At 46.9% G+C, this 26,598-nt stretch overlaps 1 protein-coding gene across 1 annotated transcript in view; it reads left to right on the forward strand.

The window, feature by feature from the left end:
• Nucleotides 1-26,598, forward strand: part of GLDN (gliomedin) — a 60,280-nt gene that overhangs the window by 26,128 nt on the left and 7,554 nt on the right. Inside the window, exons 2-8 of the mRNA XM_002753484.6 lie at nucleotides 2,916-2,967; nucleotides 8,937-8,954; nucleotides 9,273-9,380; nucleotides 19,602-19,748; nucleotides 23,361-23,489; nucleotides 26,003-26,083; nucleotides 26,173-26,298. Coding sequence (XP_002753530.1) covers nucleotides 2,916-2,967; nucleotides 8,937-8,954; nucleotides 9,273-9,380; nucleotides 19,602-19,748; nucleotides 23,361-23,489; nucleotides 26,003-26,083; nucleotides 26,173-26,298 — 661 coding nt within the window. The remainder of the gene's footprint in view (nucleotides 1-2,915; nucleotides 2,968-8,936; nucleotides 8,955-9,272; nucleotides 9,381-19,601; nucleotides 19,749-23,360; nucleotides 23,490-26,002; nucleotides 26,084-26,172; nucleotides 26,299-26,598) is intronic.

The raw sequence follows: 26,598 nt of genomic DNA on the forward strand, positions 1-26,598 counted from the left end.
TCTCCTATCAGCAAGCTGTGTGATTTTGAGTAAATGATGCCATCTCTCTAAATCTCTATTTTCTTATCTGAATAAAATGGAGAGTAATACTGCCCAGAGTACTCCAACTCAGAGAGCTGTTGGGGATGAGGGGACATTGGAAGGCTTCCAAGGCATTGATAAGCTTCCATTTCATTTCATATATATGTTTGTCATATTATCCATCATTAAATTATCTGTACACATTTTTTTTAATTTTTTTTTTATTTTTATTTTTTTGGAGACAGGGTCTTGTTCTGTCACCCAGGCTGGAGTGCAGTGGTGGGATCACTGCTCACTGCAGCCTCCAGGGTTCAAACAATCCTCCCACCTCAGCCTCCCAAGTAGCTGGGATTATAGGTGCATGCCACTACATCCAGCTAATTTTTAATTTTTTTGTAGAGAAAGTGTCTTACTATGTTGCCCAGGTTGGTTGAACTCAAATCAATCTTCCCACTTGGCCTACCAAGCATTGGGATTACAGACATGATCCACCACACCAGGCCCACATTTTCTTTGTGTGTGATATGTATGATATATTTCACAATGAGTGTCTAAAGCAGTCAATAAATAGCAGTTGACATACTTGACAAAAAGTAAATACAGTATAAGTTTTCTTCTGGATCTCCTAACAAACAGAATAAATCTAGATTTAAGACAAAATCATTTTCCCTTCATATCAAAACACGGTATTTTGAAAAATAGTTTAGTGCAAAGAGTAATCAGTGAAATTTTGGAAAAGACAAAGGTGTATCATGTTTAGTACAGGTCCCTTCCACCCTGGCCCTCCATTTTCCCCTCACTTGAGGTTTCCTAGATCTATCTCCAGAAATATTCTGGAAAGACAGAGAGTATCTTAAAAGCAGCAAGAGAGAAGCATATAGAAGCATGTCTATGTGCACCACTATTTTACATAAACAAAAGTATGTTATATGTGCTGTTCTATATTTGCATTTTTTCATTTATCCTAGAGATCTTTCAGTATCAGCCTAAGAATTTAGCCCAATCAGATTTGTTTTTTCTGAAGCTCATTGAAACAGTGTTGAAAATGGGAAGAGATATCCAGTGGGTGTGGGGCAGCCAGATGTTTTCCACTGGTTTTCAAAACATCAGACTAATGACATGCTGCAGTGACCATCCACCACAGGTGGTCATCCAGTGGGGAGTGTCCACATGACATGAGAATTACTGCCACCCAGGGGCAATTTCCACATCCCGGGTACTGAGCAGGTACAATCCTCAAGGCCAGGTGCTTGTATTATTCAGAGGAGGAGACTAAAATTCCAAGAGGCTAAGTACCTCATCTGTGCTCATCCCACCACTAGGCTTACCACCCCTTCTATTCAGGCCCACAAATTGAGCCCTTCAGATGCTGTGGGGGCTGACGCATTACAGAGGTGGAAGTTGGATTTGGCAATTCCCTTATTATCCTCTGCCAGAATTTCACAGAAATTCAAGGAATTTCTGTTGATAATGTTGATAGATAAGCTGCTGATAGCAAATATTCTTACATCTTTTAAGCTTTATGTTAACTACAGTCATATGTCATGTAACGACAGGGATACATTCTAAGAAATGTGTCATTAGGCAATTATTGTGTAAACATTATGGCATGGGCCTGCACGAAACTAGATGCTGTAGCCCACAACGCACCTCGGCTCTCTGAGGGAGCCTGTTGCTCTTGACTACAAACCTATACAACGTGTTAGAGTACTGAATGCTGTAGGCAACAGTAACACAATGGTAAATAGTTGTGTATCTAAGCATAGAAAAGGTACAGTAAAACAATAGTATGAACGATTTAAAATGGCTCACCTGTATAGAACACTTACCAGGAATGGAGCTTACAGGACTGGGGTTGCTCTGGGCGAGTCAGTGAGTGAGTGAGTGGTGAGTCAATGTGAAGGCCCAGGACATGACTGTACCCCATGGTATTCTCTATAAACACTGTATACTTGGGCAACTTTATTTTAAAATATTTTTCTTCCTTCAATAAATTAACCTTGGCTTACTGCGACTTGTTTACTTTGTAAAATTTAAGTTTCTTTTCACTTTTTGACTCATAATAACACTTAAAACACAAATACATTGTATGGATGTACAAAAATACTTTATATCCTTACGGTGTCAGCTTTTTTCTATTTCTAAAATTTGGTGCTTTTTGTTTGTTTTTACTTTTTAAGCTTTTTTGTTAAAAATGAAGACACAAACTCACACATTAGCGTAGGCCTACACAGGGTCAGGCTCGTCTGTATCACTGTATCCCACCTCCACATCCTGTCCCACTGGAGGGTCTCCAGGGGCAGTAACATGCACGGAGCTGTCATCTCCTTTGATAACAGTGCCTTCTTCTGGCATACCTCCTGAAGACCTGCCTGAGGCTGTTTTACGGTTAACTTTTTTCTTCTAAGTAGGAGTACACTCTAAAATAACAGTACAAAATATGGCGAAGTCAAGATGGGCAGCTGGAAACTTTTTAAAAAGACTTTTTAAAGTATAATACAGTAAGTGCATAAAGCAGTAATAGTCATTTGTTATCAAGTATGATGTGCCATACGAAATTATGCGTGCTATGCTTTCTACACTCTGCAGTGTGGTAGGTTTGTTTATACCAGCAGCACCACAAACACAAAGTCACGCATTACACCAAGACATTCTCTCATGACTGCACAAGTGAGGATTTCAGCTCCACTGTAATCTTATGAAATCACCATTGTGTACAATCTGTGGTTGACTGCATTGTCACGATGTGGGACATCACTGCATTTTCCTTGAACTGTGTGTTCTCCTGAAGCTACTTGGTGACTATCTATGACTGCTTTCTGCTCATGTGAATAAAGGGTGAGCCCAGGGCCCACTGCCTACTGTCTCCTCTGATGACCCTCTCTCCCCTGCAGATCCGAGTGATGGTGGACCTGTGCAACAGCACCAAGGGCATCTGCCTCACAGGTAGGCCGGCTGCTCAGCAGAGCCGCACACACAACGAGCACGCGTGCTACTGGAGGCCCATGGCAGCATGAACACCTAGGAACACATGATGTTATAAAAATACATGTTAGTTTACTTTCACCAGATGTTTTTAATGAGCTGAAAACCCATTGTAATATGATTATGAAAAACAGTATTTTCAGTATCTCCATAGAAATAGAGCCATGGAAAATAACTAGGACTTGGGTAATTAGAAACATGTGGTACTTTGAACCAGAGCCAGAGATGTTTTTCTTATTCCCATTAGTTTTTAAAAGAGCAGGGGGAGGAAGGGAAAAGACCTTGCTAATTAATAGAGTTCTGTTATCAGAAGTACAGGTGTGGTGGCCCAACTGTATGTTGTGGAGTGCCAGAACCATCCCCTCTGACTTTAAAACATTACCATGAGAACTTGAAGCCACCTGAAGCTTTTGCTGGACCTCTCAGTTGATGGTCCCAGTCCCTGGGGAGGCGGCTGGGGTTGACAAACCCTGCACAGTTTGTATCAGGTTGTAGGAAGCCTAGCCCTTTTCAGCAATATTTCCCTCACCTCCTTCTCATTACCTGCCTTGCATTAGGAGTGCAATGTGAGTTTGCTGTGGTTATGTGAGTATGTGAACGGGTGTGAGATGGTAAGAAAGAAGCTCCCCTCAGGAACCCCAGATACAAGCGTGACTCACGTTCACTTAGTTTAGCCTCCGAGAGAAAAACTATAATCCTGTGGCTTCTTGGGAAATGCTAATTGAATAACTCAAGTCATATTTCAGCCCTCACTGGAAATTAAAGATCTTTAGAACAGCTTGGTCCTTTATTCTGAAACTCCTATAGCTTAAGCATCTTTTTTCCATCTCTGGAAGTCCCTTTTCAGAGTTACATGTGACAGTAATGAGTGCTAGAGAAATGGAAGGACAGAATTACAGGCACAAAAGCCTGTTGAGAGGCACAGGAAAAGCATCTTCCTTTTTCATTTTATTTTTTATAGTGACAGACCTGAGAGCCAGGCTGCACAGTGAATGCATGGGACGGAGCTATTGAGATCACTTAGAAGAGATCAGCAGGGACGTGGGGGATGACATCCGCATCAGAAGTGGGTTGAGTAGGTTTTCCTTTAGCACTTCCAAATGCTTTTCAAAAGACAGCACCTTCTCCTTTCACGCCAGATTGAAATTGGGCCCTCTTTCACACAGAAAGTTCTTCAATTAAAATTAGATGTGAAAATACAAGTTGCAAAGCGAGAGGATGCTTTGGGATGAACCACGAGGCCTGGACGGGGAACAGGGTAGTTGGCAGGTGTGTGAGTGACAGGACTCAGGAATGAACTGAGTAGCTCCAGTGGGTGGACAGAGAGCATTGGTTCTGAGCCCTAAGAGGATGCCTGGCAAGAAGATGTCCCAGAGCAGATCCTGGGCTTGGGGACCAGGAACAAGATTTAGCTTTCCACTGGATTCATCTTTGAGAAAGCAGGCACTCATAACCTGAGGCTAGTCCAACTATGACAAGGCAATCCTGCTCCCATTCCTCTTCCTCATCCAGCTATCACTGCTACGGCAGTCAGGACAGATGCTCTGCCATTCTGTGCAACTTTTAACATCTCAGTTGGATTGTGAGCCTAATCCCCTAGCTCAAGTAATTGTTATTTTTGCTGGTACAGAGTTTGTCAAACACCACATGTTTTTCTGAATGCATCTTACTCAGGAGCCCACATTTCCTTGGGAACCCAGAAGCATATCTTCTGGGAGAGCAGGTGTCTTGAAGAAGCCATGTTCTTGAGTAATTCTTCACTCACTGCATCCTCTTCGTGTAGATTTGTTGGGAATTATCACATTACTGAACTGCTTATGCAGGCAGAAGCACTACACATTTTCCTTGCTGCCAAGTGAGCCTAACCCAGTTATGATACTTGCCACTACTCTCTCATTCTATACCTACACAAATATAAGTCGTGGTTAATGACGCTGAGCACAGCCTCATAGCATTCTTTCCTCTGTTCCAGAAAGCCAGCAAAATGGACTGGAACTGGCACTTCTCTCTGCAGACGGAGTTGTTTTCAGTGTTCATGGCCATCACAGACCTCAAGTTTACATAACTAGGGGCATGTGGCCAATTTTAGATTTCAAGGAAAAAAAATATCTAAGTGGTTCAGCTCTTACCAAGCATCCACCCAGTTTTAATCAATTCTGATTAGGAGTGTGGGATAGGTACAGTTACCATGAGCTACATAATTTGCAGGGCCCAGTGAAAAATGAAAATGTAGGGTTTCTTGTCCAAAAGAAGCAGAAAAAAAGGCTCCTTTCTTTCTTCCACAGTCTCGACCCGTTTTGGTGTGAGTTTTTTTTCCGCTGCCTAATGTCATACTCCCCAAAGCATGGAATACTTATTGGGAAAGTACAGACCCTCACAGGAACCAGGGGTCCTGCCCTGTGACTCAGGCATGCAGGGCACCACTCAGCCCCACCTTTCCTGCACTTGTGCCTGGGTCCCTACCGGGGTGGAAGGTGGCAGAAGTTACTGACAGGGCAAGGAGTACAGAGGACACATCACGGGGCAAGGGAGCAGATGACAGGCAGCTGTCCTAGGAAGGTGGTGGGAGTGGGACTCCACCAAGCCCTCTGTGCCTACTTTATTTGACCCATTGGACTTCGTTTACAAAACACAAATTCACAGACAAGATCACTGGGAATTTCTAAATGGCAACCGCAGAGCATTAAGCCCACAACTGAAGCCCCCTTATGAGGTGAAACCCTATGCACCCGCATGGGTGGCAGGCCCAGGGCACCAGCCCTGAATGCGCTGCTAGCATGAACATGGATGTCTGCACATATTCCTTGAGGATGTGGCATTCAAGAAAGAGAAGGGTCAAGAGCTGAAAAACTTTTCTAAACACTCAGTTGGCACATATAATGACATTTGACATTATTTGACCCATCTGGGGGCCAAATAACATCTGGGGGACCCATCTTCCAGATGTTGGGGCCCCTGGAGAGCTGGGCTGGCATTCTGAGAGGACAAGAGAGCATCCCGCCATCACCATAGCTCCCTATGCCTCAGCATGCTTTATGTCTGCCTGGACTGCTGAGCTATCTGGGGCTGTCTTCCTTTCTCTTCTGAAATTCTCTCCTCCTCTAGCTCTGGGGCATTAGACCTCCTGGATTTCCTCCTCCATGTGTCTTCTGATGACTCTCTCTTTCCTGGTGCCTCTTCTTTCACTTGCCTCTCTCTAGGTGGGGCGTGGCCCTCCCCCTCTTCCATTACCAATTCTAGCCCAGACTTTTTACTCTTGCCTTAAGACCAGTGGCTCTGAACCGTTTTAGTGTCAAGAACCCCTCTAAGGGTCTGCTCATGGTGACTGATACTTATCCCAGAAAATTTTTATACCGCATCAGAGGGCCCATGACCATCTGCATCCCAGCCACTTATAATGCTTGGTAAAAATGCAGATTCTTGGGCTTTACTCTAAATCCAAACTGAATTAGGAACTCCAGATAGGGCCTGGGCATCTGCATTTTAATAGGCATTGCAGACAATTCTCTGGATTCATATGAGAGGAACGCTATCCTTAGGACATCAGTGGAGTTTTTGCAGAAAACCCTAATCTAAGCACTTCACCAGAGTAAGACCCTTGGCCACGTTAATGTATCCTGAATATACAGCTTCAACCGGGAGCTCTCACCAACAGTTCCGATGCACGGACATGGTTATCAGACTGTCCTGGGAAATCTTGAAACCTACTGTGTACAGGCAGGTCGTCCGTCTTAACAGTCAGAGCATCCTCCTACCAATCTGTATATCCGAATATGGCTCGCTCTATCGCTGGGAACGATGAAGAATTGATTCCCTCTGACTCTGTTAACTGGCAACATCACCCTCTTCCCAGTACGTGTGCGCCATCTGGTGGTAAAGTCATGGAGACACAGGTTGTACTGACCCTAGAGAATGTGGTGCCATTTTTAGCCAACCATTTTTGCCGAGTAGGACTGTTATCTATTGAAAGCATACCCTCAAACACCTATTTCTCCCAGGGATATGTCAACATAGACTCTATCCATCTATATTGCAGGCCCTCTGTTATCGGAAACGCTTACTCCTTTGCCTCCTACCCAATCAGACATAGATTCCTGCTCATTCTGCTGAAATACCTCCTGAATTTGTAGCTTTCTCTACAACACTACAGTCAGCACATTTATCCACAGCCTTGTCACTGATTTTAACTACAAAGATTCCCTGGGTTTATTTCTGCAATCGCCATCCTCCATGTCTCTGTTCCTATCTCTTTGTCACTGTCTCTCTTGTCTTGTTGCACTTAGTTCTATCCATCTTCCAGCTAGAAAGAGGCTGTCAAACCCACATTGCTTTCACAGCATCATCCCCTGCCTAAGAACCTTCCATGGCTCCCTCCTGCCTCACAGATACCATCTACACCTCTTGGCTTGGCAGTCAAGTGCTTCTGCCACCCACCATACCCAGGTCCTTCTTCAGCCTCATCTCTCCACACTCCAGCTGGGCTAGTGCTCTCACTACCTCCCACCCTGAATCTTATAAGTCCCCACCTCTGTACCTTTACTCCTGGTGGCCCATGCATAGAGTGCCAGATCTCATTAAGCCCAATTTCTTCAATGTCATGGCTCCAGGATCCTTCTCAGACCACTGAGTGCCCATACTTCCACAGTACCCCTTGTCAGGGGTATGGGAGTGGACACTTCACTGTAGCTCTCATACTACATTACGGTTTCAAAGAGTCCACATTCCCTACATAGACTGTGAACATGACAGATACAGGGACCAAGATTTGGTGGAGTTTGATGCATATAGTAAGTGCTTAGTTAGTGCTTGTTTTGTGAATGGTCACAAGCTTAGATTTATGGAAGGAGCTTGCCATGCCAATATTGGTAAATCATTATATGTGGTCTAAAGAAACAAAAAGGGCCAGGCAAGGTGGCTTACGCCTGTAATCCCAGCAGTTTGGGAGGCCGAGGCAGGCAGATCATGAGGTCAAGAGATCGAGACCATCCTGGCCAACATGGTGAAACCCTGTCTCTACTAAAAATGCAAATACTAGCTGGGCATGGTGGCGTGCACCTCTAGTCTCAGGTACTGGGGAGGCTGAGGCAGGAGGATTGCTTGAACCTGGGAGGCGGAAGTTGCAGTGAGCTGAGATCATGCCACTGCACTCCAGCCTGGTGACAGAGCGAGGCTCTATCTTAAAAAAAAAAGAGGAGAGAGAAAGAGAAAGAAAGAAGAATAGGAAATCAACTGCTCAAGTTACAACCTCATTAGCTTGTCTGAGTACTCAAATAGCATAGTTGACAATAAGACACTCCTATTTGTGGGAGCAAAAGCAATTTGGATCCATCTGAACCCCTTAGATCCTTGGGTATATACACGCTAAGAAAGGTATTTGTTACCTGATCTGGGCTCTCAATTTTTCTGAAGCTATATCATGTAACAAAAGAGAAATCTAGCCAGTCAGCTTCCACTTCCAATTCCCCCTAGTGCCTCAGATGAGACAAGCCAGCCACATGACAACACTTGGAGTGACTCTTGGGACAGCCAAATCTTAGTCCCACAATGACAGCACCATCATTTGCTAACCCCCTGTGCTAGGGCTGCACTCGTGCCCACCAGCATGGTTACTGGCCCTCCATTTATGAGGCTGACAGCTTGAGAGATGACTAATTTGTGAATCTACAGTGAGGCCAGCTCAGAAATTAATCTTGGTTCATTGAAACTTAAGCAAAAGTGGTTTGATTGGCAAATGGGTCTTTGTTGAATTCTTTTAAAGGATCTTTTGGCCAAATATAACGAGTTCTAAATAGAAGGTATGGAATCTGTTCCTTAGGGTCTGTGGATGATTAGGAGATTCAAAGGTGGGAGGGTGCTTTTTTCTTGGTTCAGTGATGGTTTGTCTTTCTTCCACCCATGGTTTCTCATCTAAATTTTTTTTTCTGTTATAGGACCTCCTGGACCACCAGGTAAGAGCCTATAGACTTTTCAGTTCAAGGGCAGCTGTGGGTGGCCAGAGCCCTAGGATCTCTTTGCTGGGACAGATGCGGGGAGGGTGAGAGCCTGAGGCAGCTGTGGCTGTGTGTCTCCTTCTTGGTGCCCCTCACCTGAGTCTCTGCCATCACCATCCCCTTCTTGGCACTGCTTCAGCCAGAGAAGGAAGGGAAGAAGTGAGAGAGGATGTGGAAAAGGCGTTGATGCCTGCTCAGTTTCACTGGTAGAGGAAATCACAGTAACTTCAATGAAGATTTTTTTTTTAATGTCCCTGTTTCCGTGTTTTGATGCAGGACCTCCAGGAGCTGGCGGGTTGCCAGGACACAATGGATCGGATGGACAGCCTGGTCCTCAGGGCCCAAAAGGAGAAAAAGGAACAAATGGAAAAAGAGGAAAAATGGGTATTTTGGGCAACTGTTCTCATTAATTTTCCTGTTGTTTACCTCCATGATTGCACTTTTGGATGACTAAAGCTGTGTGCAGCAGAGGTAAGGTGTTTCACCTCTGCACAAAAGGCCAGTTTAACTCTTACCTAGAAGCCATTGTGTTCTGGGACACCAATGGTATACTTCTTGGTCCCACCTTGGCAAATGTTTATTTCAGACTGGAGAAACCATCTCCTGGGAACTGACTCCCACCCTTCTGCTGCAGATGGGAGGTGGAGGGAGCAGGAGCCCACAGCCCTGGGAGGGACGCTCTGTGGTCCGTGTGACAGCTGGTGCTGGTGTATTCTCTTTCAAGGCTCAGCTCCTGCCTTGCCTTCTATTGCCTCCTCCTGCCCAGCAAAACTGTGTTTGGTTGAAAATGAATGGACTGATGTTGGCCCCTGGTAAGGCTTTTCTTGGCTAGAGGAATAGCTCAAACTGCTTGAGTGGAAAGGCAGCGTCCCGGCCCCTCTGAGACCAGCACTCAGGTCATGAGGTCCCCTCTTCAGGGTCTACAGGATAACTACAAAGACATGGCTGGCATCTCAGGGGAGATTCCTTTGCCCTGTTATGCACAGGGCCATGCCACCACTGGAGCAAAGGCCCAGAAGCACCAAGGTGTCAGATGTGCCCAGGGAAAAGTGAGAAGCAAGAGCTGGTGCAGGGCCTGGCAGGAGGCTGGAGCACAGAAGGGGAAGATTCTGAAGGGCTCTGAGCACCAGTCCCAGGGAGCCCTGGCCCAAGCAGATTCACCTGAAGAAAGCTGGCACATACCATGGCGGGGGCTCAAAGACAGAGGGTAAGAAACTACTCAGGAGACTCCCCCAAAGGCCTGGCTCTCAGCCACCTATCAAGGCCACTGCTGACGGCAGAGAGAGGTTGTTTTCAGCCAGAGACTCCACTGCACTGTCTCATTTTCAACTTTTGGCTCTGCTACCCGAACTCACTTGGACTGGCCCTAGACTAGAAGAAATGGTAGAAAATTCTTTCAGACAGCATTACTCCTTTGGTGACCTCCACTCTTATTAGCAATTGAAGTAAGGGCCAGTGGAGAAGGAGAAATTGTTGAGCAGCTCTTCCACTTGGCAGTGCCTACCTGCTTGTGTTCCAGAGGGTAGCTTCAGAGAAAATGGGCACACACTGTCCAAGCCAGCTTAGTATTCAGAAGGCCAGCAATTATCATTGGAATTACAGAGCAGCAGTGGATTGTTCATATAGGATAATGATTATAATTATACACGACCATTGCTGTGGAATAATCATGACAATTGGCTAATCCTGGGAAGACTGCAAAAATGTGATTCAGTCCTGAGGCCTCAGCAATGGGCATGATGAGGGCAGGCTCAGGGGCAGGAGGGCATGTAGGAAAGGGGTGGTTTTCAAAAAGACTTGAAACAGATCCTGGCCTTGAGGATGTGCTTAGCATGCAGCCCGCTACCCAGGGAGTGCAGAGAAGAAAAACTGCGTTCATTTATGGAGCTCATATTTATGTGGCAGGTACCATTCTAGATGCCGGAGACTCCGATATAAGCCCCCCGCCCAACCTCCATGAGGCTTACATTCTAGTTGGGAGAGATGAATAGTAAATAAGATAAATAAACAGAATATATGGCCTGTTCCATGGTGAGAAATGCTCAGGAGAAAAAATACCATAGAAAGCGATAGGAAGTTTATGTGGAGTTGGAGTTGGTACATTTAGATTGAGAGGCCAAGTAAGACCTCCCTGAGAAGGGAACTTCGAGCAAATACCTGGAGGAGGGGAGAGGGTCTCAGGGTTTCTGGGACAGAGGGCTCTGGGCATACCTACAGAAAGGCTGAGTGGTTAACCTAGTCTAGCTGAGATCAGAGAGGTAACTAGGCCAAATCAGGTTACGGAGGAAGATGGGGAGGCTGTGAAGTGGAGCAGTGCTGTGCCTGACCTATGGGTAAGAGGGCACAGGAGGGAGGGGAAGAGGCTGGAACAGAGGACAGCAGCAGAGGGAGAAGGTATTGGATTCTGTCTGTCACTAGAGGGTGACCCCAATCCTTGGTTTCTAGGAGGTCCCACAGGAACTGCAGCAATGACACAGACCCTTCTCTGCAGCAAACTCCCAGAGAGTAAGGCCTCTAGGGGTCAGCAGCGTTAACTGAGAAGCCTCCACTCATACTAAGGGTAAAAGTTGAGTGTCTGAGGCCCCCACAGGGAGTCCTTGTCCCAGGCCAGGGGAAGTGGGAGACTAGCCACCAAAGGTTATCTGAAGAGTCCAGCTCTATGGGATCACTCAGTCATGGGCCAGCTCAGGCTGCAGAGCAAGAGCCACACTGTCCTGTTCACCCTGCCAAGGCCCTGAGGATGCACTTTCCCTCCTCCACCCGCTCCTGAGCCCTAGGACAGATTCCCTTGCTACCCTGCACTTGCTAAGAACGGATAGGGAGGAGGGACCAGAGGCAGCAAGGCCACCGAGGGAAACCAGGCTTCCTCTGAGGGCCATGAGAAGCCCCAGAGAACTGTCAAGTGGGAGAGAGTGATGGAATCAGATCTGCCTCTCTAAATGCCTCTGTGGCTGCTGTGTGGAGAGCACACTGGAACGGGCAGGTGAAAGAGCCAAGGTGGAGGCAGGAGACGGCCTCTGTAGGCGGAGGACAGCGGGTGGGGGTGTAAAGACCCACAGGGGTAAGTGATATTTAGGAGTGAAGCCAGCAGTTCCCGGTGAATGGTGGATATGAGAGTTAGGAGGTCAGGGAGGCATCAAGAGTGACTCTGAGGTTGCCATCTTGCTTGACTGAATAGATGAATGAGCTGCTTCTGCCTGAACTGGGGAGCCCTACACTCAACTCAGATCTAAAGGGACAATCGTGGACTGAGTGGGATGTGCTGAGTTTGAGGTGCCCTGAGGTATCCAGGAGGAGGTGGGGAGGTGGCCTTGGAAAACAGGTCTGCAGTCAGAGGAGGCCTGGGGTGAGAGGTATATACTAGGGCATCTTTGAGGCATCTGGGCATGTGAGCAGGGGTGAGGTCACTTAGGGAGAGAGCCTGACAGGAGAGGAGGGGCTGGGCTTCAGCCCTGAGAAGCTCCAACCTCAAGTGACCAAGTAGAACGGGATGAGTTGGAAAAGAAGACTGAGGTGGGGACTGAGCAGTGAGAGGAGCACCAGGAGAGGGTGGGGACATTCATTGATAAATAGTTATCAGCAGACAACTATCACATCCATCTACCATCTCAACATGAGATGTGTGTTCGAGGAGAAGAACAAGGTGCTACAAGGTACCATGATAGAGAGGGAGGTAACAGCTTAGCCAGACGTGAAGGGAGGCCCAGCACACACAGAAGGGTAGGACCACACAGCCAGGTGAGGTTGGAGGCTGGTGCCAGGCCCTTTCAGAACTTTTGGATAAGCAGCCAGCTCCCAGGAAGGCACTGCAGGTCCTCACGTGGATATGCAACCTGCCAGGCCAATGCTGTGACTGTGGAGAAGGAAGGGCCATCATTTAAACTGAGAGTTAAAGAATCATTCATGGTTTGCTGGCAGGGGTGGGGCAGGCGAGGTGTGGGAGTGCATTCCACAAAGAGGGAACAAGTGTTATTTCCAAGAAAAGGAAAAAGGGCCTGTGTTCCACAGTGTTAGGGACCCAGTTAGGTGGGATGTGCCCCCTAGCAACAAAGTTTGGAACCATAATACACAGCCAGCATTTACTGCCAGACACTCCACTAAGGCCTTGGTACACACAGCTCATCTAGTCCTCACAACAACCCAAGGGCACAAATGCTTTTGTCAGCCATGCTCTTTCCAGATGAAGACACTTCTCTCCTCCTCAAACAGGCCAAGCCTCCCTTGCCCCAGGGCCTTTGCACACAAACCACTAGGGACCCAGAGTAGATTGGGGTGGGACTAAGGCACAGTTACCTGTGCCCACTGCCTGATGCCCTCTTCCTGCTTTCCCCTGTCTTTCCAGGCTGCAGGTCTTAGCTCAGATGTTACCTCATATACGAGATCATCCCTGGCCGCTGTGCCTAGCCTGTCTCACCTACTCTGTCATCCCCTGATCTTTTAAAATATTGATCCCTCCCTGAAATCACCCCATGGTGACTATTTACTGTTGCCCTGATGGACTGGCTCCCCAAGTGGAATGTGAGACCCGTGAGAGCCAGGGCGTGTCTGTCTTGCTTAGTTTCTACCTTCAGTGCGTGGAACACTGTCAAGAAGCTCAGTAAATTCATCGTTGAATGATTGGATATAAATTGTCTAATGTCAAAAGCTAGTAAGTGGAGGAGGCAGGACTTGAGTCCAGGTTTCTCTGACTTCTGGACTCCTGCTCTTAACCACAGTGACCCATCAGTTTCCATACTCGAGGGGCTTGGGCCCTGTTGTGAGAGCAGGGTTATTGGAAGTGCCAAAGAGCAGGCGCAAATAGGAAGGAAGCCAGAGCCCTGGGCACTGGTGCAGTTAATGAGTGAGAATACAGGGCTTCAGACACCCTCCAACCTGAGCTCCAAGGCTGAGTCTCCCTGGAGGGAACCCTGGGAGGGTTCCAGCCTTTCAGAAAGGCCTGCAGGATATTGTTGAGAACATGCAGTTCAATGAGTAATAACCTGCCAGTCACAGACAGTTGATTTTGTCCCTCTTGTTCCCTGCCTTCAAGGCAGAAGGGAACAGTGGAAAGAGTTCTAGGAGCTCTTGCCTTGATCCCTTATTGGCCCTGAGGCCCTGGGCAAGTCACTCAGGGTGAGGTCTTGACCACTTCATCTGTAGCCAGAAGAGGTTGGGTTATGACAACTCTAATATGGTTTCTGGTTTTAAATACTGTACTATAGTGTTAGCCTTTGAAGGCAGGGTCTATGTTTTATAGCTTTTATTATTCATCACCTCTCTTAGCTAGGGACCAGCTAAGGTTCAATAAATAATTGATGAATGAAGAATGAATTAATGAATGCATGCATGAATGCATGAATGAGAATAGAACATAGTGTCTTTATTACAAGGGCTTCCTCACAAACCAGTTGAAAGAGAAGATATACCAGGCAACAGCAGGTACTTAGTGACTATTTATTCTGGTTGGAAGACTGCTTAATACTCCATAGAGGGCAATACCGCCAGAAGAAAATGCCAAACTTCCCTGAGCAGATGATGAGCAAACAGACCTAAGTGTAAAGGACGAGAGAGAAGAGCGATCAGCAGCTTGGACATAAGTAGAGGAGCAGTGGGAAAGGCGGAGGAACGAGGGCCAGAGGGTGTCACACAAAACCCAGTCCCAAGACACAAAGAAGAAGGAGGGCTTGCATTTCTGTTTTTTTTTTCTGAGAATTTGATTTTTAGAGAAGATACTACAGCATTAACCACGGGGAGAGAACAGAAAGGCCTAGGCTCACAGATTATGAGGCCACCCTTGGGTACTAGTGGGGACCCTGGCTACATTGTGTGTGTGTGTATGCATATATATATAGTGCTTAGAAGAGGACGTGATACAGTGCTATACTGAGGTTAGCTATTATTATTGTTGTTGTTGTTTTCAAAGTGGGGAAGGAGAAACTTTATTTAGACCAAAAGGAAACCTAACTGGAAGCGTTCTGTATTCATTTGGAAACACCCACTCAGATTTAAAGAGAAGAGTCAGAACTGAAAGAGATCTAAATGTTGTCAACTGTGCAGCCAGCATCTCCTGTGAAGTATGACATGCCATTGCCTCCAAATCAAGCATTTTCTTTCCTTCCATCTGCCTCTCATTTCTCACTTACGAGTTAGTGCTGCAGAGTCTTCTCTAAAAATCAAATTCTTATAAAAACAGACATGAAAGCCCTCCTCCTTATTTGTGTCTCAGGACTGGGTTTTGTGTGACACCCTCCGGCTCCCTTTCCCCTCCATCTTAGTCAGCAACAGATGATACTGCCGAAAATAAAACCTCCTCCCTCACCCCCTACTGTGAAGATGGGAGTCGACCTCAGCCCAGAGAATCACACAACTCCAAACTCAAATGCTAATGAAACTGTTCGTTTTGAGTGGGCGATACCAGGGAAAAGAAATGCCAGTGAGCCACTTGTAGCATAAGTTAGGCAGGCAGAGTTGGGCCTTCCTTCTGTGGCAGAAAGTGCTGACTCAAAGCCAGCCAGGAGTCCAGATCACATCACGTCATAGCTGCCACTGTGCACAGCCAACATCCCTGACCTTTGCTGGGCCAGGGCAGGGTGGAAAATGCCACACATAGGTTCCTGATGGTGAATCACGATTAGGTGGTATTTCATTTCTGACATACCATAGCCAGAGCACAGCCAGGGCGATTTTACCAACAAAGACGAGGGGATGCTTTATCAGTGCCATGGTGGAAAGGAGGGCAAAGGCAAACTATGCAGATAAAATGTCCCCCAACACTTTCTTAATGAAAGCTAAAAAATGATCATGTCTTCCCCAGCTAGAGTCAAAATACAGCCTTAAGCAAAGGCCTTGAACAGCTTTAAATCCCTGCCCTGTGAGGGTTGCATTACAACAGCTGCCCGACAGCAGGCACATTTCCCTATTTCACATATGGCCTTTCCGAGTAAGAAAAGACGAGGAAGGAATAAAAGAAAGGAAGGAGAAATCAGATGATGCAGAAGGCTGTTTGTGACTCTAATAAATGCCTGAAAAAGATATCCCTGCAGTAACTAGCAGATACCATTTCCCTGAGTACTGCTGAATCTGGGGCATGTGAGACCTTTCGAAGGTGTCAGTTACACTTGGTGCATTGTGCGGGTTGGACTCTATGGCAATGCCCCATCTTTTGTCTCCTTCAGATAAAGTACCAAATTGCCTGTTTAAAACTGACAAAAGAACGTCTTCTCACACAAAGGGCCTGGCAGAAGGGCTCTTTTCATGTGAGTAAACCACTTTCCAGCCAAATGGCCTGATGACTGAGGCTGGGGAGAGCCAGTGCGATGGATTTTTGGTGCTGTTGTGAGGAAGGAATTACAACTTTTGACCCCTCAAAGAGGCACGATTTGACCCCTGAATCCACTGAATCCATAGCAGAGCCAGTGCTGACAATGGAGATGCCCCCTGCTCCTCTTCCCATCATCTTCCACTGGACCGGCAGCCGCCACCCAAGCTTACCACTGGTAGCAGTGAGAACCCCAGGTCTTCTGACTCCCAGCTATAGCTAAATTTCATGGTTTTCACAAAGGTTTTCTATTAGTTGGTTGAAATCTAGCAAATGATTTTTGTTCACTACAGTTTTCTTCTAACAGTGATCAACACTTTGAGGCTTTTTCATGCACTGCTGTCTTTCTTAGAATAATCTGTGGATAGTTCCTTGAATAGGGGATACAAATATGAATATGGAAGAGCAGAAACAATTTTGATTATTTATTACTCCTCTAGGGTAAATGTAAGGTGCTAAGAGCTCCAGATATATGTTTTAGGGTAGGGGTCCCCAACCCCCAGACCCATATCGCTCCATGACCTGTTAGGAACCGGGTGTACAGCAGAAGGTGAGCAGCGGACAACTGAGTGAAGCTTCATCTGTATTTACAGCCACTAGACAGTGCTCGCATTACCCCTGAGCTCCACCTCCCGTCTAGTGCTCACATTACCCCTGAGCTCCACCTCCCGTCTAGTGCTCACATTACCCCTGAGCTCCACCTCCCGTCTAGTGCTCACATTACCCCTGAGCTCCACCTCCTGTCAGATCAGCCGTGGCATTAGATTCTCATAGGAGTGCAAGCCCTATTGAGAATCTAAGGCCTGATGATCTGTCACTGTCTCCCATCAGCCCCAGATGGGACTGTCTTGTTGCATGAAAACAAACTCAGGGCTCCCACTGATTCTACATTATGGTGAGTTGTATAATTATTTTGTTATATATTACAGTGTAGTAACAGAAATAAAGCTCACAATAAATGTAATGCATCAGAATCATCCCAAAACTGTCTCTCTCCACATCCTGGTCTATGGAAAAATTGTCCTCACAAAATTAGCCCCTGGTGCCAAAAAGGCTGGGGACTGCCGTTTTAGGGAATAATTAATCTGATGGTAGTGCAGGGCATTTGGGTATAAACTGAAGGGTTTTATGACTTGCTAACCTCCCCATCACTGAAATCTCTGCCACTTGGGCAATACCTCTGTTGAGCAATATCTCCAAGGAGCTGTTGTTAAAATGAGCACATATTTCCTGAGGTAGAATATCGTGTTAATTGATCCATATCTGGCAATAGCTTTGTACAATATTAGGTCATTAACTTCCCGTCTCAGGGACCCTGTAAAACTGTATAATTAAGAGTTCTAGTAGCCTTTTTATAGATTCCTTGAGTTTTTCTATGTAAGCACTCATGACATCTGCAAATAAAGAGAGTCTTCATCCATCCTTTCCAATCTATCCACCTTTTAGTTATTTTTCCTTGCATTATTGCTCTGGCTAGGACCTTCAGTAGGATGTTAAATAAAAGTGATGAGATTAGATACCCTCGTTTCTGATCTTAGGGAGAAAACATGGTCTTTCACCATTAAGGATGACACTAGCTGTAGGTTTTTTGTAGATGCCCTTTCGCAGACTGAGGAAGTTCTGTTTATAGTTTGTTGACAAATTAAGAATGGGTGCTAAATTGTATCAAATGCCTTTTCTATATCCTTGAGATGACCATATAATTTTTCTTGCTTAAATTGCTAATACACTGAATTACATGAACTGAATGATTCGAATTTTGGACTCTTGGCAAGCATAGAGTCAAGAAGTTAAATCATTTGCAGATAAGTTTTGTCCTTTAGAAACTTGTTTTGAAGCTTTGTAATGATGGGTCCATAGCATCCTTTAAGCTGGGGCTAATTTAGCCTCACTACTACAACTAGACTTTTTCAAGGACTCTACCTGTTATTTCAGTGTTTTGAGATTTCTCCATGTTGGCAGTGGGAATGAGAACTATTTGCTATGTGAGCCCCAAAAATTGTATAGTGAATGGTCTGTGAATTCCTTTCCCAGCCCTCTGGAATTCCCTCACAGGTGCCAGTCATCCCTCAGTCACAGGTTCAAGAGAGCCCTCTGCAGATCAGCAGGGCTCTTTCACACAGCTGTCTCCTCTCTGCTCTTCTATCTTGAAAATTCTAGCCACCTCCATCTCCCAAAACTCTGATTTTTGGCTCTTCGACTTAGTGAGATTGATAGGCTATTTGAGGTCCTCCTTCCTGTACCACTGGGAACTACCTCCCAGCAGTGAACTGGGACAATCCAAGGGGGTGCTTTCACTGCCCAGGTCCGAGGCTGACACAAGCTGTAACTTAGAGCTTGACTGGTTGCTAGCAGTGTGCGGAGGACAGCAGTTCCTGTAGTCATAGCTCTCTGTGAACAGAGGCAGAAATTTCACCCACTACCTTTTGTTAGCATCCTTACTAATGGTTGTCTTAAAGCAAACTTTAGCTGTTTTGCTATTGTGATCATTGGAATGTCACAGAAAAGGGCATTAGAGATTTGCTTTGCTGCTCTGATTTCGCAGCATCTGTTATAACCACTGTAGGCTTAGTTTCAACACCTATAAAATGAGAGTAAGGATGACTGCCCAGACTACCACTCCAATACGTTGTGAGGAATAAACTAATGTATTTAACACCCACTATTATGGCAGTGGACACACCCCTCTGAGCATCATGCTTGCAGACTTCTCATTAGGCCTTCCTGACCTTCTTTCCAGTGTTGCTGTTGCCACCCCTCTTGCCGTTCACTCCTCTCTTCGATCTGTTGGCTCAGCCAAATTTCTCTGAAAATAATCCAGCAGGCCAGGTGTGGTGGCTCATGCCTATAATCCCAGCACTTTGGGAGGCCAAGGTGGGCCGATCACTTGAGGTCAGGAGTTCAAGACCAGCCTGGCCAACATGGGGAAACCCTGTCTCTACTAAAAATATAAAAATTAGGTGAGTGTGGTGGCTCACACCTATAATCCCAGCTACTCAGGAGGCTGAGGCAGGAGAATAACCTGAACCCAGAAGGCAGAGGTTGCAGTGAGCTGAGCTCATGCTACTGCACTCCAGCCTAGGCAACAGAGCCAGACTTCATCTCAAAAAATAATAAATAAATAATCCAGCAGAGCCACCCGGAAATGCTGTTCTTTAATGAACATATGGCCACACTGCTGCTCTAAAATGCTTATGAAAAGCTGTGCATTTGGTGTATCTGCTTCCCTGAAAAGCACAAAGTACAATAAAGTGGTATGCTGAACTTCTTGCACAATAGACTAATATGTCTTTTGTTTTTTTGGTCAGGGATACCTGGAGCTGCAGGAAATCCAGGGGAAAGGGGAGAAAAGGGAGACCCTGGTGAACTGGGCCTGCAGGGAAATGAGGGCCCACCAGGGCAGAAGGGAGAAAAGGGGGACAAAGGAGATGTGTCCAACGATGTGCTCCTGGCAGGTAAGAGGGGCGCGCTCTGGCTCTCTGAGGGCATGTGTGCCCAGAGAACCACCTGGTTTCAAATACAAGGGCGGCTCCTGTGTCTTCTCTCGTTTATGGCCTTATGAGGCCATCTGTTTTGCAGTATGTTTTGGAGTTCTATGCTTTCAAGGAGAAGAAACCTGAGCATGTTACTCCATGTGGGCAAGACCAGATCTGGGATCTAAGCATAAGTGGTTCAAGTAATTGGGTCTAAAAGCCAGGTTGACTTCAACGGAATGAAGGAAGTTTCTTTTCTAAGTATCTATTAAAATTCAGCACACTCCAGAACAAGACAAGTAAGCAAGCAACTTACGATACCTCAGAGGACAACTGACCGGAAGCACAAGCATTTGCTGTCGAGGTCGAGCCATCCTCAGGCCCTGATCCTAATGACCTTTTCACATAGGACTGGGGCAAAATATTGTTGTGCCAAGCCCTGGTCAACCTCAGTAAGGATAGCAACAGACTCAAGAATCCAAAGAAGAGACCCGGGGCCAGCAACTACTACATGGGGCTTTACTGGGGGCTTGGTACAGGGGAAAGAGTCCAGTGGGTAATAGGGTGGACAGGAGAACCACCTTAGGACACAAACAGCCCGGGGCAGTGGACTGGATGAGTTAACTGCATCCCAGGGGCAGTGGGCTGAGCAGGAAAACCACAGTCACCTGCAAACAGCATGCAATTTACTTGGCATTTTCACTTAACACCTGTACTAGTCTGTTCTCACATTGCTATGCTATAAATACCTGAGACTGGGTAATTTATAAAAAAAAAAAAAGAGGGAGGCCGAGGCGGATGGATCACGAGGTCAAGAGATCGAGACCATCCTGGTCAAAATGGTGAAACCCCGTCTCTACTAAAGATACAAAAAATTAGCTGGGCATGGTGGCGCGTGCCTGTAATCCCAGCTACTCAGGAGGCTGAGGCAGGAGAATTGCCTGAACCCAGGAGGCGGAGGTTGCGGTGAGCTGAGATCGCACCATTGCACTCCAGCCTGGGTAACAAGAGTGAAACTCCGTCTCAAAAAAAAAAAGAGGTTTAATTGGCTCATAGTTCTGCAGGCTGTACAAGAAGCATGATGCTGGCATCTGCTCAGCTTCTGGAGAGGCCTCAGGAAACTTATAATCATGGCAGAAGGTGAAGGGGAAGCAGGCACATCAATGGCAAGAGCAGGAGCAAGAGAGAGTGAGAGTGGAATGTGAAGTGCCACACACTTAAATGACCAAGTCTCTCAAGAACTCACTTATTACCAAGGGGACAAAGCCATTCATGAGGGATCTGCCCCCATGATCCAAAGACTTCCCACAGGCCCCACCTCCAACACTGGGGAACATGAGATTTGAGCGGGACATTCATACTACATCAGCACCCTCCCCTTAACCACCTCCACCTAGCAACCTTCACTTAACCCAAAACTCAGGGCCTCAATTGCCTGCATGGCCCCCGTTCCATGGGATGGGTCAGGGGCTCAGATGTTCCTCAAAACAAGGAATGAAGCTCTGATTTGGCAACTCCCAGATTCCCCAGCTCTGAGCACACATTCAGATGCATCTGCCATACAGAGTCATTCTAAGGATGTACTTCGGTTACTGTCATCAGGGGCATTTCCCCTACAAATACAGTGGCTGCTTTTCCAACCCAGGATAAAAGCAGAGAGTTGGTGTTTGTGGGAGAAGAGGGTAGGGGGCAGCAAGCCAGAAAGACAGTAGCACAGGGGAAAGAGCAGGTGACAGCTGACTCTCATGGAGGAGCAGGAGGCAGAAGAATTTTAGAAGCACAGTACTTTGGAGATCACCTATATGATAAAAATATAACTATATAAATATAACTATGTAGTCAATAAAGATTTACCAAATGCCAGAGAACATTATTTCTGAATCAGAGACTTAGCTAGTAGCTGGAGATGAGTAAGACATAACATCTGTCCTCAGGAAGCTAGGAGGATACTAGATGTTCAGAATGATGACCTGGAATCAGTTGCCCATCCAACCATCTATCCATCCACTCAGACTTGACTGAGTGCCTGTTGTTTGCCAGCCACTCTGCTTACGCCAAAGCACCAAGGAAACATCGAACTGAGTTTAGTACATTTTGTTTCATGAACAGGGGATGTTGCTATGCAAAACATGTAAAATTTAAGAGGGGTTTTGACAGAGTAATATACATAAATATATTTGAAAAATATAAGATTATGTTACACTTCAGCTACACAGGAAATCTACACATCCAGAGTACCACGTTCCCCCATGCTGCTGACCACCAACTGAGGGATGATGACAAACCCTTCCGAAAAGCACCATTCTTTGCAAACCCCAATTGAAAAGGCCAGGTCACGGCAGAGGGTGTCCCCTGGAAGAGAGTGGAGAGGGCATGGAGGAGAGCAGAGAGGGCACAGGAGGAAGGCGAATAGAGCATGGAGGAGAGTGGAGAGGGCGTAAGAGGCTGGGGCATGTCTGCTCTGCCTGCAGATCCCTGCTTCTGGCTTCTGTGGCTCCACTTGCCTGCTGTAGAGAGACTGAAAAGGCTTATTTGGTCTGGCTGTGAGGAGGCAGCTAAAGAGACCTTAGCTGACCAGTCTCAGCTCAGGACAGGAGGGGAGAACCAAAGGGCTGAACACCACAGCCAGTGCCGTCTTTGCAAAAGCTCCAGAACCAACAGCCTTGCTGGGGGCTTCATCCACACTGGCCACCTGAAGTTAGAGGAGTGGCTGCCTGCAAGTGTGTAGGGATTACAGCTGTCAAAGCACTCACAGCAGTGGCCTCCCTGATTCCCACAGGGCAGGGCAGGAATTGTGAGACTCAATGTGGAGATGAAGAAATTTAGGGGCTCAGAATGGTTAAGTTCTCTGCCCAAGATCACGAAGCTGAGCAGAACTGGAACCTATAGGACTCCTAATTTCTTCAACCACACAGAGCAGTGCTTCTCATACCTGTCTGCAGATGAAGATGCTTCAGATGATACAGCTGACCAACCTCCCCACAGACATTTGGATTTGATTGGTCCAAGATGGGACCCAAGCATTAAAATTTCATGAACACTTTTTAGGTGATTCCAACAGGCAGTCAGGGTTGAGATACACAGGCACTGGCCAAGAGAAACAGGATGAGCTTTGCAGAGAGACACACACCTCAAGCTGTGCTTCTGCTGTCTTCAGCTGTAGCCCTGGGCAGGTCACTTCACTTCTCCAAGACTCAGTTTCCTAAGGAGATAACATTGTGACCTCACAGGGTGGTTGGGAAGAATGACGGGGAGACTGTGAAACTCTCAGCACAGTCTCTGCTACCCAGTTGGTGCTCAGCACCTACTACAGGCTGTTCCTGAATGTGGCAAAGACAAGTGCTAGCAGAAGTTACCTCCAGGAGGGGTAGCTCAGTGAGGCTCCAGGGAGGCGCTCGTTAGTCCTCTCTACTCATAGTTAGAGCTCCTTAATCAATCTCCCTCTTCCCTTCCTCCCTTCCTCCTTTCTCCACCCTCCATCCATCTTCCCCTCCCTTCCCCCTTCCTCCCTTCCTTTCTCTCCCTCCCCTTCTTTGTCCCTCTCTCCCCTTCTCTCTTCTCCCTCCTTCTCTCCCTTTCTCTCTCTCTCTCCAGGTGCCAAGGGTGACCAAGGCCCACCCGGTCCTCCTGGGCCCCCAGGCCCTCCAGGTCCTCCAGGGCCCCCTGGAAGCAGAAGAGCCAAAGGCCCTCGGCAGCCAAACATGTTCAACGGCCAGTGCCCAGGTCACCACCCCTCCCCCACAGGACCCGCCACTTCTGTCTATTATCCCAAACTCTTGGTCTGCACCCCAGGCTCTGTGACCAGATTTGTTTTAATAGAGGGAGGAGGGTATTGTACAAAATAAGAGTCCCCTTCTTGCAGCCTTCTCATAGGAGGTCTCTTTGTAGTCCGCCCCTAGGCTAAGGACCAGGGACAGTTTTAGAATTAGGTTTCCCATTCCCCTTCCCTCATCCTGCTTCCTTCACTTACCAGAGGATAGGTCAGGGGCTCAGATGAGCAGATCATCCCTTCCCCCAGAAACAGTCTGGAAAGCTGAGCTGCTAACTTTTTTGCACTCTTGGGAAGTGAGAAGCTTGACTGATGCTCAGGAGATGAAGGAGAAGTTTGGGTTGGTTAAGTCCTCACAAATAGAGACAATGGTGCTGCAATGAGCCAGGCACGGGGCTATGTGCTTGTTTAATTCTCACAGCAATCCTATGATATTGGAATCATTATTGCATTTAACTCTCAGATAGTAAAACTGATACTATCCTATTCCTTAGCTTCCAGAGAGCTAAGGAACTTGTCCAGGAGTAAGTGGAAGAGCTAGGATTCAAACCCAGCTCTCAGGGCATCTGCCATTTGGATAGAAATTCACACTGTGAGACCTGACCCAAGGTCAAGCCAACCAAGAGCAAGGAACACTTAACCTCGGCTGGACCAAGAGGATTTGTTCTTTAGTCAGTCTGTGGCACAGAGGCCACAGGGCTGAAAGCTAACTGGATTATATTAATAGAAAATACTTCTAGGGTGATGCAAGGACTTCTTCCCAAAAGGAGTGACCTAGGATCTGTCACTTTACTGAATCCACGAGGAGGGCCACCAGCAGCCATCTCCTCTATGGCACTCGTAAGGAGGCTCCTCACTGGAATTTCTCAGCCTTGCTGTGGCCATTGCTGCTATTTTCCTAAACAGTCTTGAGCTCTCTTTGGTGCACTGTTCTTTCTGGAAGACATTTGGGTGCACGCAGTTAGCTGTCGTAAAGTGGGCGAATCTGTGCTTTTGAAGATGGCACCATCCCCCTACCTGACTCAGTGGAGGCTGATTCTAATTCTGCAATGTGAGACCAGCGCAGAGCTGCTCCTCTGCTGGGCTGCCCTGCAGTTCCTCCCCAGACATTAGCTTAGCTTCCCTTGAAGAATGAGCTGAGTGGGACCTCCCCTGAGAGAAGAGGGCTCTGATCCAAGCTTTTGCAGAATTCTAATTTGCCACAGGCTGTGCCAGCCAGTGACAGCCCTTGTCTGGAGAAGCATCTCCTGGGTTTGGCGTGATCTACCCGGGGGCTGGGTCGGCAGGGGCTGGACCCAGAGCCATGAAAGTGGCTTTAAATGAGAGGCATTATCTTATCTTCCACTCTGCCTCCTAGAAATGGGTCTTTGATTGCCAGGCATTTGCATCTGAATTTAGCCCTCTCTCCTGCTCCAAATCCATGTCTTTAATACCTGTAGTTCCCTAAATGGAAAGCCCCGTTGAAACCCTGGGGGCAGCAGATTGCCCACGAGAAGTAGTAGCAGATCCCCTAGACCACTCTGATCAGATGACAGAGGACTTTGGGGAAGCACAGGCTTGTCCAGCTAGATGGAAGCTTAGAGATCATGGAGGGTTGGGCCCCCTTATTTTACTGATAAAGGAGCCCTTTAGATTACCCTTTCTGTCAAGCAATTACAAGGTGATTTGAACCCCTAAGGATTTGTGTGGGCCTGCCGTCCAGTCCATGGCCACGTTCATCTTCCTCCCTCTGCCTTGCTGCCACCCTAAGGCATGTCTTCACCAAAGGTCTGAATTCAGCCCATTCATTAAGGAGGATGAATCACAGCTCAGCTGCAGCCTCAAGCCAACCTGAACCAGGCCCTTGTCAAGGACCAGTGTTTCTCTAGGCCCTCAGAGACAGTGGGGAAATGGTCCTGAGGGGACTCCCGTGTCTCTGGGCTGGATGGAATCTAGATTACTTCTTCCTCTAAATCTGTGTTTTCCCTCCAATGCCTCTCCCAGGAAGATGCTGCATAAAGTGGGCCACCCCATTCTCTGGGGCTGCTGCTTCACAGCTTCCACCACCTTCCCTGAAAGTGAGAATCCTTCCAGAACAATGCAATCATAATAGTGACACCACCTGCCAGACAGGCCAGGAAGGCAGCCACAAGCCTCTCATTTCCCCAAATTGCTGAGGCCTTGAACAGGCTGGCTCAGGTCACTTTGTCGCTTTTACTGGCATCCTTTTGGGATCGTATTATCTTAGCAACTGCGCTCGTGGAAAGCGGAAAGCTTCTCGGGAACCCAACAAGCAGGGGGGACAATTTGGAAGGCTGTGGCTTAGAGTTGCTTGAAAGCAAGTAACCAAGGAATCTGGTGACCTATTGCAAGGGATGCTTATGAGACAAGAATCTGAGATGGGGTAGAGGAGAGCAGCAGCTATAAAGTCCAGCAAGTCTCACTGTGCCAACCGCATTTGCTCTGATGATTATTGTTGTCATTTTAGGTGAGACCTGTGCCATACCAAATGATGATACCTTGGTTGGAAAAGCTGATGAGAAAGCCAGTGAACATTCCCCACAAGCAGGTACAGAAACAAAGCCTCCTGTCTTGAAATTTAGGAACGGAGTGCCTTCAAGTCATAATTGACTGGTGACATTCTTTTCTCTTTGGCAGAATCCATGATTACTTCCATTGGAAACCCAGTGCAAGTATTGAAAGTGACAGAGACATTTGGGACTTGGATAAGAGAGTCTGCTAACAAGAGTGATGACCGGATTTGGGTGACGGAGCATTTTTCAGGTACTTGCACTCAGCCAGTGACCTATATCTGTGTGGCAACTGGATTTTTCATCTGTTGCCTACCTTCAGGCGTATTCCATTTGCGTGTGTCTAGAATCCCTGGCAGTTGGTGTAATAAATGTTTCTTTATTTTAGAAAGACCGATGAGTGGGCAGAAAACTTGCTTCCTTTGAACATGCTGGTGGCAAGCTTTGAAGTTCAGGTCACAGGGGCATGACAAGGGTAACCCACATATAGCCTGTTTTAGGCCAAGCATCCAGAAGGAAACAAACAGCACTATGACTGCAGGCCTCATAAACC

This window comes from Callithrix jacchus, chromosome 8 (assembly GCF_049354715.1).
Source record: "Callithrix jacchus isolate 240 chromosome 8, calJac240_pri, whole genome shotgun sequence".
Lineage (NCBI taxonomy): Eukaryota > Metazoa > Chordata > Mammalia > Primates > Cebidae > Callithrix > Callithrix jacchus.